The 16,227-nt window shown below is 49.4% G+C and overlaps 1 protein-coding gene across 2 annotated transcripts; it reads right to left on the bottom strand.

Annotated features, from left to right (window-relative positions):
• Positions 1 to 476: 476 nt before the first annotated feature.
• On the bottom strand, positions 477 to 8,973 carry CEACAM20 (CEA cell adhesion molecule 20). Of its 2 annotated transcripts, XM_037819867.1 has the most exons (6): positions 8,079 to 8,973; positions 5,824 to 5,938; positions 5,535 to 5,620; positions 4,662 to 4,723; positions 4,273 to 4,308; positions 477 to 1,368 (listed from the first exon to the last, which is right to left on the bottom strand). In XM_037819867.1, exons 1-6 carry the CDS (start codon positions 8,134 to 8,136, stop codon positions 1,315 to 1,317), a joined length of 411 nt encoding a protein of 136 aa, XP_037675795.1. In that variant the 5' UTR covers positions 8,137 to 8,973; the 3' UTR covers positions 477 to 1,314. The 2 variants fall into 2 exon arrangements, with proteins under 2 accessions (XP_037675795.1, XP_037675796.1); XM_037819868.1 differs by lacking the exons at positions 477 to 1,368; positions 4,273 to 4,308 and adding an exon at positions 4,362 to 4,432.
• Positions 8,974 to 16,227: the final 7,254 nt, after the last annotated feature.

The following is a 16,227-nucleotide window of genomic DNA, read 5'->3' as shown; positions in this document are numbered from 1 at the left end:
TTATTGGATTCTCTCATTAGAAATAACAGTAACAAAAGCAGTTTTATGATGCAGAAAAAGCATCTGCTTTTCTACAGCTATGGGGGAAAGAACACGTTATCTTGGTTGAGATTTCTTTGACAGAAATTAGAAAAGCTTATAGTTTTAAGGACAACCACTGGAATTCAGTTTGCACCAAGGGAAAAAAAAAAATAAGCCAGCTTGAGAAGGAAGGCGGTTGTGCCAGTTTGGAGCTTTTATCTATCCCATGAAAAGCCATGTTCTTCTAATCCATCCCTGTGGAGACAGACCTATTGTGGGGGAGACCTTTTGGTTAGGCTATTTCAACTGAGATGTGACCAGCCCATTCGAAGTGGGTCTTAATCCTTTACTGGAGTCCTTTGTGAAGAGGATAAAAGACAGTAAAAGCCCAGAGAGCTGACAGAGAAAAGCCCAGAGGCATTTGAAGACAGACATTGAAACCAGAACCAGCAGAGAAGGACCAGCAGACATCACCATGTGCCTTCCATGTGACAGAGGAACCCCAGATGCCAGCAGCCTTTACTCAGAGAAGGCATCTTCCTCTTGATGCCTTTATTTTAACATTTTCATGGTCTTAGAAGTGTAAAATTGTAACGTAATAAATCCCTATTGAGAAAGCCAACCCATTTCTGGAATATTGCATTCCAGCAGCTTTAGCAAACTGAAACAGGGTTGAAGGGTGGCTAACAAATGGAACACGGGGCATGTGATGCTTTGCCTCTACAAGGTCCCCTTGAAGTGTTCAGAGACGGCCCAGGAAGGGCTCCTTTCCTGATACTGTTGCCTGGATCCTTGGGGTTCTAAGCTTCTCATGCCCGTCCCTCTCCAGGAGCCACAACCCTGCTTCATTCCATGCTTTCTCCTGTCATTTCTCAAGAGCTCCTTGTTCCTTATCTTCTACATGATTTGAAAAGCCACTGTTTGTCTGGCCTTGGGATACTTCCCCTGCTCACCTCTGGCTGACTTGGACTCACACTTCTCCCTGCCACCGTGTCGCCCATCCATGTAGATGTAGCTATGGCATGCCCAATTGCTGAGTCTTGAACCTTAGACCTTTAATTCTAGGTCAAAAGACAACCATTTTCACCCTATTTCTTTTGCTTTTCAAGAAACATAAATATTTGGAGAGGGCTGGGGCCCAGAGCCTGGAAAAACACACTGAAACAGAACATCCCAAGGTCTACAAAGGTGGCAGAGAAAGGCTGGAATATAAGATGCACTCAGTGAACATCATTGACTATATGATTGAACATGATTTCTCTAGGATTTGAGGAGAAAGGATCTCTACTTCCATTAGACTGAGGGGTTGATCCAGCAGTAAATCTCAGACTCTGGATTCACAAGTGCCTGTTAAACAAAGGGAAAAGGTGAGCTCCATTTACGGGGTGGCCCTCTTCACCTACTTGCTGTAGTCCAGGGCCCAAACACCCTAACATTCCCCTCCTCATCCTTGGAAATTCCAAGATCTTCATCCTTCCTCACTGCACTTCAGTCACGCTGGCACCTCTTCGTTCCTGGAATGGCCCATATACTTCCCCTCTGTCCTATGCAGACCCTAAGGTCGCCCCTATAATTCCCACATCCTAGTATTCATGCTCTTATATAATCCCTTTCCCCAGAGTGTGAGCAGGACCTGTGACTTGCCTCTTGCCAATAGAATATGGCAGAGGTGACAGAACATACATGATTACCTGTATGTGATTCTGTCATGGAAGACTGACTTCTGTCTTAGCTTTGAAGAAACAAGATACAAGGTTGTGAACTGCCTATAGAAAGCGCCACAGGGGAAGGAACTGAGGGTGGCTTCCAGGTGACAGCCAGTAAGAAGCCAAGGCCCTCAGTCTGACAGCCTCCATGGAACTGAATGCTGCCCATAACCACATGAGCTGGGAAGTGGATTCTTCCCTTGCCGAGTCTCTGATGAGACCTAAGCCTTGATTGACACCTTATTACAGCCTTGCACAAGACCTATCTAAGTGGGTCTGACCCATAAAAACTGTGAGATATATGTGTGTTGTTTTAAGCTGCTAACAAATTTGTGGCAATTTGTTTTGCAGCAACAGATAATAATCCAGCTGGGGGTCTTTTCACTTGATGCCTTTCAACTTGGAATGATCCACTCAGATCCTTTACTTGGGTGGCTCCCTCTTGTCCCTCCAGAATGTCGCAGACACTGAGATGGCCGACCTAACACTCTTATCTATACTCCCCCCTTACTGCTTCTCTTGACCCTGGGGAGATTAACAGTCCACTTTCCCCACCTCACTTGCAACAAGGAGTGCCCTACGACACCATTTTAGCCAAGGAGATATAAAAAGAAGTTTACTGGGTGGGATTTCTGGAAAGGGCTTTAGTTCTACTGATACATGGCTCCCCTCCCCAGATCTTCATGAAAATAGGGGCTAAGTGGCTAAATTTGGACCACTTCGTAGCTGACTGGAGAGCCGATGGACCTAAACACAATTCAGCCAATGAGTTGACCCAATCTGTTACTCTTCTGGAGAATTTGAACCCAGAACCCCTTAAACTGTAGTCATAGGATGTTGTTTTATATGTAATCTTAAAACATGGAGGAGCAATGACTAGGAGACTTGCATGGGAATTCAACCTGGATTTGGGAAGAATGAGAATAAATTCAAACATTAGCAAAAATGAGAAACCATGTGATGAGAGAGAGAAGTTTCTGGATAATATTCCTGTCCCATGAGGCCCAGCAGTCATTTCTAACATTGAGCTATCTGAGATTCCCCAGTGTTCTCTCAATTAATCCCCACTTTATCTAAGCCACTTTTAGAGGGTTTATCTCCCTTAATATTAAAAATCCTTGGCTATGATGTATAGGACCTTCACATCTTCCAAGAATGGTTCATCTGTCAATTGTGTCAAAGTCGGCCACCCTCTTACCGTCCCCCATGGTACCTGACCTGCCTTCTGGAACAAAAAGGAACATGTTCATCCCTCTTCCTCAAGCCAGCCCTTCAGACACTGGAATATTGGAGTTCTGTGTCCCTAAGGTTTCCCTTTTCCAAGGGAACAGCCCCATATCTCTCTGTCTTCAGGTCATGGATCTAAGTCCCTGCTCTGGCCCCCCTTCACTGCTTCCCCAGATGAAGTCTGGTTGGTCACTGTCTCCTTGAGACAACAGAGTCTCGAGTCCATCCCTGGACACTGGGGGAATCCTGCTGGTCCTGATGTTATCCTTTGAGTTCTCTGAAGCTATCACTTGAGTTATCTGAACTTGTTATGGAAAGTACTGCCTCTGCCCAGATGAACTAATAGTTTTCTTCCTTTTGGGTAATGTAACTGATCACACTTCTCATTTTTATTTGGCCACCAGGAAGCTTAAGGACAGATAAGAGGTATAAGGACAGATACCGTGAGGTCTAGCAGATTTTCACTCTATATTCATACCTTGACTTTCTACTATTTTTAAAATTTTTTCCTGATTATGATTTGTATTTCTAATTCAGCACCACTTTATAGTATATAAGCTTGCTGTGAACTGGCTGGAAAGGAAACGAATTTAAAAGAAGAGATTAGTTGGCAATGCCACTGAAGGAGATGGGTAAGGCATGAATGGAATGGAGAGAAAGAGAATAGAATAGGACAGAAAGGAATACAATTAAAATTAAAGACAGAGAACACAGTGGAATAAAATGACATGTTGTCAAAATAAATGTAAACAAAATGAATGAAATGAAAATTGTATAGGAAGGGAATGAAAAGGAAAGGCAGGAAAAGAAAGGAAAAGAAGAGTAAGGAACAGGAGTATTGGACTAGAATCGAGTAGAATGGAATGAAATGGAAAGGAGTAGAAAGGAAATGAATGTAATGAAAGAAAAGAAATAGAAAGAATAGTAACAAAATTTAAAAAAAAAGGAAAGGAATGGAAAGAAATGATGGAAAAGTAACAAAATAAAAGAAAACTGGAAATAAAGGAATGATATTGAAAAGAATGAAAAGGTCAAGGAATGGTATGTATTGAAATCCAAACCAATGAAACAATTGAATGAAACTAAGTGCAATGACACAAAATGTAAAAGAATGAAAAGGACTAAAAGGGCAGAAGAAATAAAACAGGAGTCAGAATCCTGAAATCCAACCCAGTGCCTTATGAGACCTTGGGCCACTTTCTCCCCCTCTCTGTACAAAAGGCTTAGATAAAATGGTCTCTCAAGCTTGTCAAATATAAAATTCTCATGTCATATTCTTTTGGCAGCTTCTTTAATCAAACCCAGCAGGCAAACATACCTCATAGAATTGCTCTGGGGGAAATGGTGGCAGCATCTGGGGGGAAAGACAAGGTGGGAAAAAAGGTCATAGGTCTCAGAGCGAAGGCAACCCCTTCCCCCCAGAAATTTAGCCAGCGAGGCAGTTACATCACTTCTGATTCCCAAAGAGGTGCTTGATCCTGTTAAAGAACCAGAAGTCAGGAAAAGAGTTGGAAAAGGCAGGGAAGATGCTGAAATCCCCAGAGATGGCAGGTGAGGAGGCACAGAGACCCAAGCTGGCACCGGGTGATTATCACCAAGAGAACATGTCTTTCCCACCCAAGCAGTGGGACTGGAAGGGGCCTGCTGGGCTGGGGCAGGGCCAGAGAGCCCGGGGAGCAGGGAGGGGCCCTCTGCAGCATCACCCACCTCTTTGGCTCGGACCTGTCCTTGGAGCTCAGGCACATTGTCATACACAGGCCTTGGCCAGCCTAGAAAAAGCGAGCCCCAGCCCAGGGCTGGAGTTAGGGAGAGACACAGGGGATGGAGTGGGTGCTGTTTTCCTAGGGCTACCCGTCTCCCCAGGAAGGAGGCGGCAGAAACTTTCCTTCCTTTCTCTCCAGGACTCCCCATCACATTTCCAGCGAGCTCCACCTGGGAATGCCCTGAAAGTCACGTTCTGGGTTAAATAAGGCTGTTTGGTGATGTGGGTGAAGACAGAAATCCAGGCCCTAGCTCCAGTGACTCCACTGGGTCCTCTGTAGCCTGAATTTAGTCCTTTCTCACTCCTGGCCTTGGTTTTACTCTCTGTAAAACAGAGCTGGATCGGACAGAGCCGGATCGGACAGAGCCTTCCACATCGTGAGGCCCACCCTTCCAGATCCTAGGCCAGACGTGGCAAAGAGGTTCCACTGTCTTGGCCAGCACCCATTCCCCAGCAGAGGGCACTGGGAGCACCGGGTCGAGGTGGACAGCGAGGCCGGGCGTGGATTCGGTGGGAAGGAGCTCTGTGATTGACTCGCTCTGCCTGCAACATCATTCCCTTAGGTTTTCAGAGCTTGGGGAAGGAGGGATGGCAGCCCGTAGTCCTCTTTTTGCCGTCCCTCTCCTGGGGCTGTTGGAACAGGCAGAACCCCTCGGAGCTCATCCTTTTTCCATCTGGGACACTGAGGCCCAGGGAGGCCGAGGCTTGGGTACAGTCACACAGTGGTGGCAGAGCTGGGGCTGGAGGCTGGGCTCCCAGGGGCAGCCACTTCCCCAGCCCTCGCTGCTGCCCCAGGCACCAGCTAAGGAGTCACTTACCCGAAGTGGCCTCTGTAGGATGCGCCTTCTCAGAAGGCGGTCTTGTGGTCTCATGGATGGGGGTTGCTGCTGTTTCCCTCAAGGGCCTGAAAACCCCAAAGTCCTCATTCTTTGGTGCCTCTGGCCCATCCCCACAGGCTCAGCACATATCCCATGCCCATTCTTGGACCATGCCCCGAACCCTCTAAGTTCCCCAGGTGCCACGATGCAGCACCATCGTCAGCAACGTGCCTGGAAATTGGAGGGCCCCTCTGCCAGCCACAGCCCCCCTCCCCATCCCCAGTATTACCATCTGGCATCTCTGCTGAAGAGGAAATAGCCCAGCCCTGTGGCCAGAGCAATCACGGCCAGGATCCCGGTGGCAATGCCCACAATGGCCCCTGCAGACAGGGAAGACCGGGGACCTGGGCAAGGAGAGAGAATCAGGACCCAAGCTGGCATAGCCTCCTCCCTGCCCCCAGCCCCAGCCTCCAGCTGATGGCTGTATCTCCACTGCCCCTTAATAAGTCCTTATTTCCCAGTCACTGGAAGGCAGCAGTTTGTGGTACTAGCAGGACTGGTTCAGGTGTCAAATGGCCTGGGTCCAAATTTCAGCTGTGTGGCCTCGGGCGTGCTGCTTAACCTCTCTGTGAAATGGAGCCAACTTCACAGAGTTGCTGCGAAGACTAAGCGTGCCAATGTATGTAAAGCATTTAGACCCATGGGAAGCGAGCAGTAAATGCTGGCTGGGATGTCGAAGCTGATTAGGATGACGTGTCAGTCGTGACCTTGATTTTCACCCCTCTCTGTCGGGAGACACTGGAAAGGAAAGGGCTTTGGCAGCCAGGAAACGGACTTTCACTCTGGGCCCCTCGACCCTCCAGCATTGTGCATGGACAAGCGACCTCCCTTTCCAGGTGTCATTTCCTCATCTGTACAGCGAGGGAAGCGGTCCCCACCACACGGGGGTGCTGGCAGGATGGGAGATCACGAACGTCGCTGTCTGGCACACACCAGGTAATGAATAAATGACAGGTGTCATCACAGGCCCTGCCTGCTGCTTGTCTATCCCCCTTCTGCCCGGAACCTTTTCAAAGGGGTGAAATCTGGCCACAGGGACTAAGAAGGCCTCCACTTCTTTATATGCCAAACAAGGACAGCAATTCCTGGTCCTATAGGCTTTTGAGGGGATGAGGTGAGATTCCAGGTAAAAGTGGCAGCACAGTGCCTGGCACATAATAGTTGTTTGATAAAAGATGATGTTGATGAATTATAACAGATGTACCACACTAATGCTAGGTGGTAATAATAGGGTGGTATATGGGGACTCTATTTTATGTATTTTATGCATGACATATCTGCAAACCTACAACTTCTCTAACAAAAAAAATTAAATAAAAAAAAAAGACTGGTGATGATGATGATAGAAGCTGCTCTCTACCAAGCTCTTTCTAAGTGCCCAGAGCACTCCACACACGATCTGGTACAAATCCTACATCCCCATGAGCATCAACTGATCTCGCTGCTTCCTCCGTCTCTGAATCTCGGTTTCTCCATCCATCAAATGGTCTCAACCAGACCAGGAAGTTGTTCTGAAGATAAACTGAGGTCACCTGGACAGCCACATGGGGTCCTCGGCTTTGCAGACAATTAAGAATGTTGCTTTTAAGTGGCCAGTTCAGTTTCAAACCCCAGCAAAAGTGCTCAAGTCTCTAGCTCTCATCTCTCTTTCTAGACTGTGGAGATAAAAACAGGCCCACCTCGGAGCAAGCAAGAAATGGCTGCTGATGTCACAGACAGAAAGTTTGGGTCCAGCATGTAGTGCAGACTCACTAAAGAGTGATTTTATGTGTTTACTTTTCAAACACTATACTCCAGGCACTGCCCGAAGAACTTTACAAATATTCATTAATCTTCAACAACCCTGTGATACAGGCACAACTATCATGTTTATTTTACAGGTAAGGAATCAGAGACTCAGAGAGGTTAAGTAACTTACCCAAGGTCACACAGCAAATAAGCACTGGAGCCAGGACCTGAACTCTGGCTAACAGAACACTGTGCTGCCCTCTCAAGAATCCAAGACTGAGAAATACAGAGCTCCCTGCCCAGTTGTAATGAATATGGTTCCTGGCTTCCCACCCCGCCACCCCCCATCAGCTCACTCCTTCCCTCATGGTCTGTCTCCTGATTCATTGTCCTTCTAAACATTATTTGATGTTCTATACAAGTCTGAAAGGTAAGTCACTTACAGGTAAGAAATCCCATCCCTTCTCCTGGCCCTTCTCTGGGTCCTCCTCCAGCCTTGGGTTATTGGCGTAGCCCAATGGCTCTTAACTTTCTTCAGAGTTCCAACCCCTTTCAGAATCTGATGACCACTGTGGACCCTTTTTCCAGAAAACTGCACAAACATTTTCCATGCAGCTTGGTACCCATCCAGGGACCTCCCCATGCCCAGGTTGTCCAAAAGCCCCAGATTAAGAACCTCTGGTCCATTCTGACCCTGACAGCCTCTGATTCTCGGAGGAAAGGAACAACGGACAGAAACCAGGAAAGGAAACTCACCAAAGACCTTGAGTTTAACAGCACCCACACGGGATATCTGGGTGACACTGCTGAACATCAAGCATTTGTACACACCCTTGTGTTCCCTGGACACGGCATAGATGGCGAACGTGCTCGTGGTGGAAGGTAAGATGGAGACATTGGGGAGAAACCAGTAATAGTCAGGGAGTGGGTGAGACTGTGTCTCCACCCAGAAATTCACAGTGGAGTTCTCCAACACCTCAACCACCTCCCCGTTTCGTCTGCCGGTCTCCAACTTGATTTCAATGGGATCAGGACCATCTGGGAGAACAGGAACAATCAGAGCTATAACAATAATACCAGCCACAGCTTTGATAGGGACCTTAGGGAGTTGATAGATGCTAGTTATTTCCCTCCTCCCCACACAAGCTCTGGATCAGTTACAAGGGAGGGGCAGGAATCTAATGGAGACTCAAATGTCAGCCTTATTCTCCCTGGATAAAGCAGAATTTGGAAGATGAAACCAAAGTATGGAGGCTAGTGCTCTTTGCCACCCCTCCCCAGGAAAGATTTTGGATCAACCGATGCCTAGGAATCTCAGAAGATCAGTTTTAGATACATTAAGTTAGAAGTGCCCAGGAGAATCCAAGTAGAGATGTCAAACAAAGAGCTATATGTCTTGAGCTTGGGGGTAGACATGTCTGCATTTGGATGGTATTTAAAGCTACCAGACTGAATGAGATCACCAAGGAAGTGGGTATTAGTGAGAGGCTGCAGAGAAAGCAGAGGGACTCACAGACCACATCCAGGAAGGTGGGGTCGCTGCTCAGGACCTGAAGGAGACCCACGACTTCACACTGATAAGCCCCGGAGTCCTCCCGTTGGACAATGAGGATGGTGAAGGTCTTGTGATCCGTGGAGAGCTGCATCTGCTCATGGAGCCTGAGGGGGGCATTGTTGAAGACCCAGCAGATGGTAACGTTGACATTACCAGTGTCACAGTAGAAGGACACCTTGTCCCTCTGCTCTATGACTCTGTTCTGGCTGATCGAAATGATGGGCTTGAACAGGGCCTCTGCAAAGGGAGGTGGGGGGTGGGAGACAGAGGCCAAGGAAGACAAAGAAAGAAAGAGTCACAGAGAGACCCAGATAGACAGGAATGGGTTGAAATTGCCAGAAGACACACTAGACCCGGACTGCCTGAGTGCAGATCCCAGATTTACTGCTCATTCTAGATGTGGTCTTGAGCAAATTACTTCCCCTCCCTGAACCCCATTAAATGAGGTTGTAAAGATAAAGCAGAGGATCCAGGACACGACAAGGGGACAATTAGTATCAGCTGCAAAGAGAATCAAACTTGTAACAGGGATGCCAAACACGTCCCCCTACCCACTTCATAGCCAACCTCCTCCACCCGCAGCCGAGACAGCCACAATCCACCCCTCTACCCCACCCCCAACACAACTGATTGGGCCAGTAATTGCCAGGCCATGGTGACGTTGGGCATGGAATCTGATGGGTGCTTGAGGTGTGAAGGCACAGATCAGAATGTCAGCCTTGTGGTCTGGGCCACACCTCTGAATCTGCCATGAGTCTGGGGTGTCTGGTGGGCCCCAAATACAGATGGAACAATGTCTTTCCCACCTTGGATGATGGTAATTGGATTGGTGCCATGGGTGTACTGGGCTGCAACCAGTGGACTCCACGTGGTCAAGAGCGTGGCTGGGAGGGGAGAGAGGCGCTTTCAGGAAGGGAGACGTGTGTTGAGAGGCGTCCCCTTATGGTCTTCAAAAGCAGAGGGAGGCCTGACCTCGTGGATGTGGTGTCCGTCCCAGGAGGCCCGAAACCTTCCCACTACCTATTGAATGTGTGACTCGGGGCCTGACTTCTAGCCTCTCTGAGCCTCAGTTTTCTCAGCTGTAAAATGGGCGTAATATTGCCTGCACCCCAGGTTGTTGTGAAGGAGGGAATGAATACTGGTGAGCTCTAACTGGGCCCCCTCTTCAATGAGGCTGCCCTACAGGCAGAGGGGAAAACGGGTACTCAGAGAGGCAAAATCGCTTGCCAAGACCACACAGTATGTGGCAGAGGCTACACCTGAACCTGACCCACCAGCCGCCACAGACTGAGCTCCTGACACCACCTGATCCCTCCAGTCAGCCCAGTGGTGGGCGCAGAGCCAAGCCCAATAAATGGGGGCATCTCTTATTATTTCAGGTGGGAGGAATCGACTTTTGACACTTCCTCAGGCTTGACAGAAATTCCTCCTGGATGGGGAAGGAAAGGGGAACAAGAGAGCAGAAGTCCCCAGTTTTCCAAATGGCCCTTCTGCAGACAGTTACAGAGTCTGGAAGAGACTGTGGGAATGTGGGGGGTGGGGAGGGGTCCCCAGCCCTGGCAGTCATGTTCACATGCAGCTGCCCTTGTATCCCCTCATGCCTCACTGGTCCAATTAACAGAGGCTGGCAACCATTCCCCTCGCCAACCCCCAAAAGGCCCCAGTTGGGTCCAGGCATTGTCTCACCCCACACCCCACCCTCCTGCTCAGTCAAAGATTCAGGGCCTGGACTCTCAGGATGTTTGGGAGCAAACACGGCCTCTGACGCTAACTGACTCTATTATCATGGACTTTCTATTATCATGGCTTTCCCTTGGTGAGCCTCAGTTTCTTCAACCACAAAATGGGGTGAATAATAGAACTAAGGTCATCAGGTTGCTGTGAGGTCTGAAATATCAGACGTGATGTGCTTAAGCGGGTAACTGCTCAGTCACTGTTAGGATTGGCTTTATTATCATTGTTATTATTATTTCCTGACTCTGTATTTCTCTGCCTATTCTATTAGAGGTGAGGTCTGTAGGCCCAGAGCCTAACTACATTGGAACCTCGGCTAAGCCATTTATTACACAATTTATTATTCCCTCTGCCTGAGCCTCAGTTTCCCCATTTGTTAAATGGGATAATAATAGCTCCTGCCTCTGGAGAAAGAAACCCTTACCCTTTTGCCCTTGGTCCCCTTGAGAGTTACACCTGCCTCCTGCCGAGCTCCCCATCCCTTCCACGATGATGGGATGCAGGAAAAGCCTGGAAAGAAGTGGCTCCATGGAGAGACAACTCCAAAATATTAGAGTTAGTCAGGAATAGGAACCCGGATTATATTGGTCAACAGCTGGACGGGAGGACCGTGGGAAACACTGTGGTGAAATCATGGTGTCCACCCGAGACCTTCCACCTCCCTCCTCATCCTGCCTCCTCCCTGGAGCATCCTGCCTTCCATTCTGCCAGGAGGAGGCAAATCTTGCAGAGCTACCTGCAGACACAGCTGATAACTCTTAGGGGAGCGCAGGGGGAGCCGAGGGGGGCCACGGAGCCCCTGCAGCCTTCCAGGGTCGGCCCAGAGAGCGAGGCAGGGCTGAGCGCTCATCTCGGCCCGTTACACGTTGCAAAATCATTTCTTCTCCTCCAAAACGCTTTCCTTATCAAAATATTCTAGTTTCTCCCCTTTGTCTTGGATGCCCTTTAGGCATACATTTCACACCCACACCCACCCCGCCTCTCTCTATTATGCTCCATCTCTTTCCCTCTCTCACTTCTCTCTCTCTCTACTTTTCTCTGCGTGGCTTTGTGCAATTTTCTCTGTCTCTTTCCCTGTGTCTCCTTCTCTCTCCTTTCCATCTCTTTGTTTTTCTGTTTTTCACTTTGTCTTTCTCCCTCTCTCTGTCTCTCTCCCCATCTGTGTCTTTGTCTCTATCTCTCTTTGTCTCTGGTCTCTGTCTCTCTCTGTCAATCTCCTTCATGTCTGTATTTCTGCATGTTTCTGTCTTTCTGCCCCACACGCATACCACCGACAAACAGACACGCCCAATACCCCCACCCCGTCCCCCGTCTGAAGGGAGCAGGGCACTCACCTGCGAGCAGGACGCCCGTCCAGTGGGGGCCCTGTAAGTCAGCAGGCCCCATGGGTCCTGGCTGCAGTGGACCAGCTACTGCCCCCGGCTTGCAGACAGACACCGTCCTCCATGCCAGCTGCCCCTCGGCCCTGACTCTGCCCCTTTCTCCTACTGCAAATTTATAAGCACTGTGATGACAGCGGCTCACAGGACAGGCGGGGTGGGGATGGGGGACCGTGACCTCACGTCTGCCCCCTTTCCCCACGGCTCACTGTCCAACTCCGCCTGGCACAGAAAGCAGGAACTCCAGGAACCCAGGAGTTTCCCCAGAGGGTGGAAAAGGAGAAAGAAAGTGCTGCCCTTTGGACCTTGGATCCCCTTAGGAATAACCTCCCGGAGCAGCCAAGCTCCCTTCCCTGCCTCTTCGATGGGATACGGGAGCAGCCTGGGGAGCAGCAGCTCCACGGAGGGACGTCTCCAGAGTGTTAGAGTTACACGAGACCAGACACAGGGATTATGATGGTCGACAGCAGTGATCGTATCATCAAACAATAATGGCAGCTCTCGGGGACTGAGAACTTCATAAAGCTAGGCCCTGGGCCAGGCTCACAGTGAGCCGCCTATAAATAAATATGAAATGACCTGAAATGATGCTTGTGATATAGAATCTGGTTGTAAACAAAAGCAAGTGGGAAGTGCAGAGTGGGCAGAGTTGAGAGAGCCCCGGGGGTATCTGAGGCAGCCTGGGAGAGCAGGGAGGGCTTCCTGGAGGAGGGGACACGGTAAAGATTCAATATATAGATTACTTGAAAAAAAATCTCTACAGGCAAGACAAACTGTTGGTCTTTGGAAGCATAAAGACCAGGGAGATTTAATGTAATCGACCAGGTCAGGGAACTACAATTAAACCGTGCATCCACGCATTCGCTCATTTAACAAGTGCTCCCTGAACTCCTCCTCTGTGCCGAGTGGCGGTGGGGACACAGTGGTGGCGGAGACTGTCCTGGCCCCACCCACCCATCCCTAGACAGTGAAGACCCAGAGTGGGCAGGGCTGGGATGGGGGAGCCCTGTGGGGGCATCACGGAGGGCTTCCTGGAGGAGGGGGCATCAGAGCCGAGACTGGGTGGAAGAAGGGTTGAGCCAGGGGAGGGGTCTGATAGGCAGAGGGGGTGGCATGTGGGAAGTTGCTGAGTTTGAGGCACAGAAGATGTTTGAGGCACAGAAGGATGTTCAGACATAGCCCTGCCGACACCCTGATTCTGACGTCTAGCGTCCAGAACCACGAGATAATACATTTCTCTTTAAGCCAACGAGTCTGTGATACTTTGTTTCAGCAGCCCTGGCAAACTAAGACAGTCACCATGTGTTCACTCCAGGAAAGCACAAGGGCCAAGCAAAGCCAGCTCTGGAGCCAGCCTGCACGGCCTCAAATCCTGGCTCCTCCACTTGCTAACCGTGCAGTTGCACAGTTACATTCCCCTTCCTGGAGTCGAAGACGACGATTGTCTCACCTCTTGCAGTGCTCCACATCCCAGCTGTGGTCCATTGGGAAAGTGGCGTCACCTGCCTGTGGTTTGGTTTTCTCCACCTGCAGATTGGGATAAACAACACGATCCCTCTCACCTGATGGTCGTGAGGGTTAAATGAGGTGACGCTGGTAAAGTGCTCGGATCGGCACCTAGCAGAGTAAACTCAATGAACGTGGATTCCTGTTGGATGTTGCGACTCTGATGTCCTGGAATACGCACAGCAGCTCCATAAGGAAGGTCTGCAGTGATGCACTCATTCATTCAACACGAATATCCCGAGCACCCATGTCAGCAGGGAACAAAAACAGGGAGAGAGACATTAAGCAAGAAACATAAGAAGTAAATTATGGACAAGTGTGAAAAAGTGGTAAGTGCTATGGAAAACTGAAAACTGAGAAGAATGGAGTTTGGGATATTTTTATCCCTGTCTCCTGATTTAGGACACTGAAGCTCATAGAGGTGACCTGACTTGCCTAAAATTAAAGGATGCCTCAGGCCAGGGATCCGGGGTCTGCCTGGCTCTTGACGTCTACTTTCCACTCGTTTAAGCTGATGAGTCCATGGTACTTTGTTTCAGCAGCCCTGGCAAATCAAGACATGTCCCTCCAAGAAAGCTCAAAATTGAAGTCTCCCCACCAGGACCCCTGGCTACCTCCAGCCCCATCTCCTCTGTGCCCCACATAACCCGTTCATGCTCACAAACTCTACAGCCCTCCGTGCTGAGGGCCCCTGGCCTGGCACTCAAGGCTCCTTCATCCACCCTACTCTTCCCTGAATCTGTGTCTTCTGACTTCCCGCCCTCTGCTCAGCTCAGACTTAGCTCTGCCCGGAGGCCCCCTTCCTGCTCTCCTCCCCACCCCAGAGGAGCGGGCCCCCACCAGGGTGGTCTCCCCAGACCTGCCGCCCTCATGCAGGAGCAGGGCTTTCTCTCCCTGAAGTCCACCCCCCAGGACAGGTTCTGCCTTTTCCTGCCCCGACAAGAGAGAGGGACTTTCTGGACCCCTCCCTGTAGCACGACTTCCACTTTATTTCCAACAGGTGAAGATAAACCTGTTTATCTTCAGGCCTGCCCCCACCAAGCCTCGGCCACACAGGCTTGCAGGAAACTGGGTCTCCTGGTGCCAGACCCCCGACTGGCCTCTCAGCCCACAGGGCCCCCCTATGGCTGCCCCTCCCCATTCACTCAGCAAATATGCATTTTTGCTCCTTGTATATGCCAGGCACTGTTTTAGGGCTTGGGGCATGCCAGCAAATGAAACAGACAAAGATCTCTCTGGCCTTGATTAGAGGGAGATTAGATTTTATGCAGTGGTGGTTGGGAGGAGGCAAAGGATAGAGACAGACAATAAGTATGATAAATGGCATAATCATCTATTATGTTAGGAAGTGATGAGTGCCTGGGGAGGGTCAGGGTGCCGGGGTGGGCAGGCAGGATGCTCTACTAAACAGGGGGGTCTGGCAGACCTCAGAGCTTTGAGCAACTGGAAGGAGGCGAGGGAGTGAAACCTGCAGAATTCTGGGGGTTTCTGGGAATAAGTTCACTTCCTGAAAAATGGAGGTGAAGTCCCAAGGAGCTTCTGCTTCCTGCTTTTAAATAGCTGTATTTGTTTCTTATTGCTGCCATAATAGGTTACCACAAACTTGGCAGCTCAAAACAACACAAATGTATTATCTCACAGGTCTGTGGGTCAGGAGTCCAGCGGGCTCAGCTGGTTTCTCTGCTCTGAGTTGCATGAGATTGAAATCAAGATGTTACGGCTGGGCTCTTATCAGCAGGCTCAGGCAAGAATCTGCTTTCAAGCTCATTCAGGGCTGTTGGCAGAATCCGGTTCCTTGGAGCTGGGAGGCTGAGGTCCCTGTTTTCTTGCTCCCTGTCAGGTGGGTGCCACCGCTCTGGTCTTGCAAGTGAGTCCCCGCATCCCAGAGCCAGCAACGATGTCCCCTTCTGTTGCGGCTCTCTTCTGCTTCCAGCTGGAGAAAGTTCCCTGTTTTTAGGGGCTCATGTGATCAGATTGAGCCCACCTGGATAATCCAGGATAACTCCCTATTTTAAAGCCCACAACCTTAATTATATCTGCAAGGTCTCTTTGCCACAGAAGGTAACATATTCACAGGTTCCAGGAATTGGGCATGGACATCTTCGGGGTGCATTATTCTGCAGACACGATGGTGTGATGTGAGGGCAGGATATCTAGGATTAGGTGGCAAGCCTCAGGAGGATCTTCTGCCTGCTGAGGATGGAGGGATGGAGGGATGGATGGAAGGAATTCACTAAGCCACGAGATAAGCCTGGGGCATCTTGTAAAGTAACGATTAAGGGTTTTGCCACTGTGAGCCGAGTTATCTGTTGTTTGCGGCTGAATGCATCCCAGCTGGTACCCTATCCAGGCTCCAATGGAAATGTTTATTGGAATTGTTTGACCTGCAGTAAAATACCCTAATCTTTTAGAAGCCTAGAGTTTATGGGGCTTACATCCTTTGTCTTAGAGAGTAGTAAAATTTTTAAAACTTCATTTTAGAAGTCTGCTTAAAATTACTGCTGTTTAAAAGAGATTCCAGTCTAATCTCTTTTATTGCAGATGGGGAAACTGAGGCCCAGGGGGGTGCAGTGATTTCTTCTCCAGGGTCATAAAGCTGTCTTCTTGGAGCATTTGAGAAATTCCATTCTGTACTTTGGCCTTGAGAGCCTGCATGTAGGAAAAGCAAGATGAAGAGCAAAGCAGCAGCCTACAAGCACTCAGGTAACAAATCCTAACATCTCAAACACAC

Source organism: Choloepus didactylus, chromosome 27 (assembly GCF_015220235.1).
Source record: "Choloepus didactylus isolate mChoDid1 chromosome 27, mChoDid1.pri, whole genome shotgun sequence".
NCBI lineage: Eukaryota > Metazoa > Chordata > Mammalia > Pilosa > Megalonychidae > Choloepus > Choloepus didactylus.
The sequence above is the reverse complement of the archived record's forward strand: the minus strand, read 5'-3'. Positions and strand labels throughout refer to the sequence as shown.

Coding starts and splice junctions, on each gene's coding strand:
- CEACAM20 (XM_037819867.1), bottom strand. CDS start 8,136: ATGTTCAGCAGTGTCACCCAGATATCCCGTGTGGGTGCTGTTAAACTC. Junction 4,724..5,534: donor TCCTACAGAGGCCACTTCGG/GTAAGTGACTCC, acceptor CGCTTTTTCTAG/GCTGGCCAAGGCCTGTGTAT. Junction 4,309..4,661: donor GACAGGTCCGAGCCAAAGAG/GTGGGTGATGCT, acceptor CTTTCCCCCCAG/ATGCTGCCACCATTTCCCCC.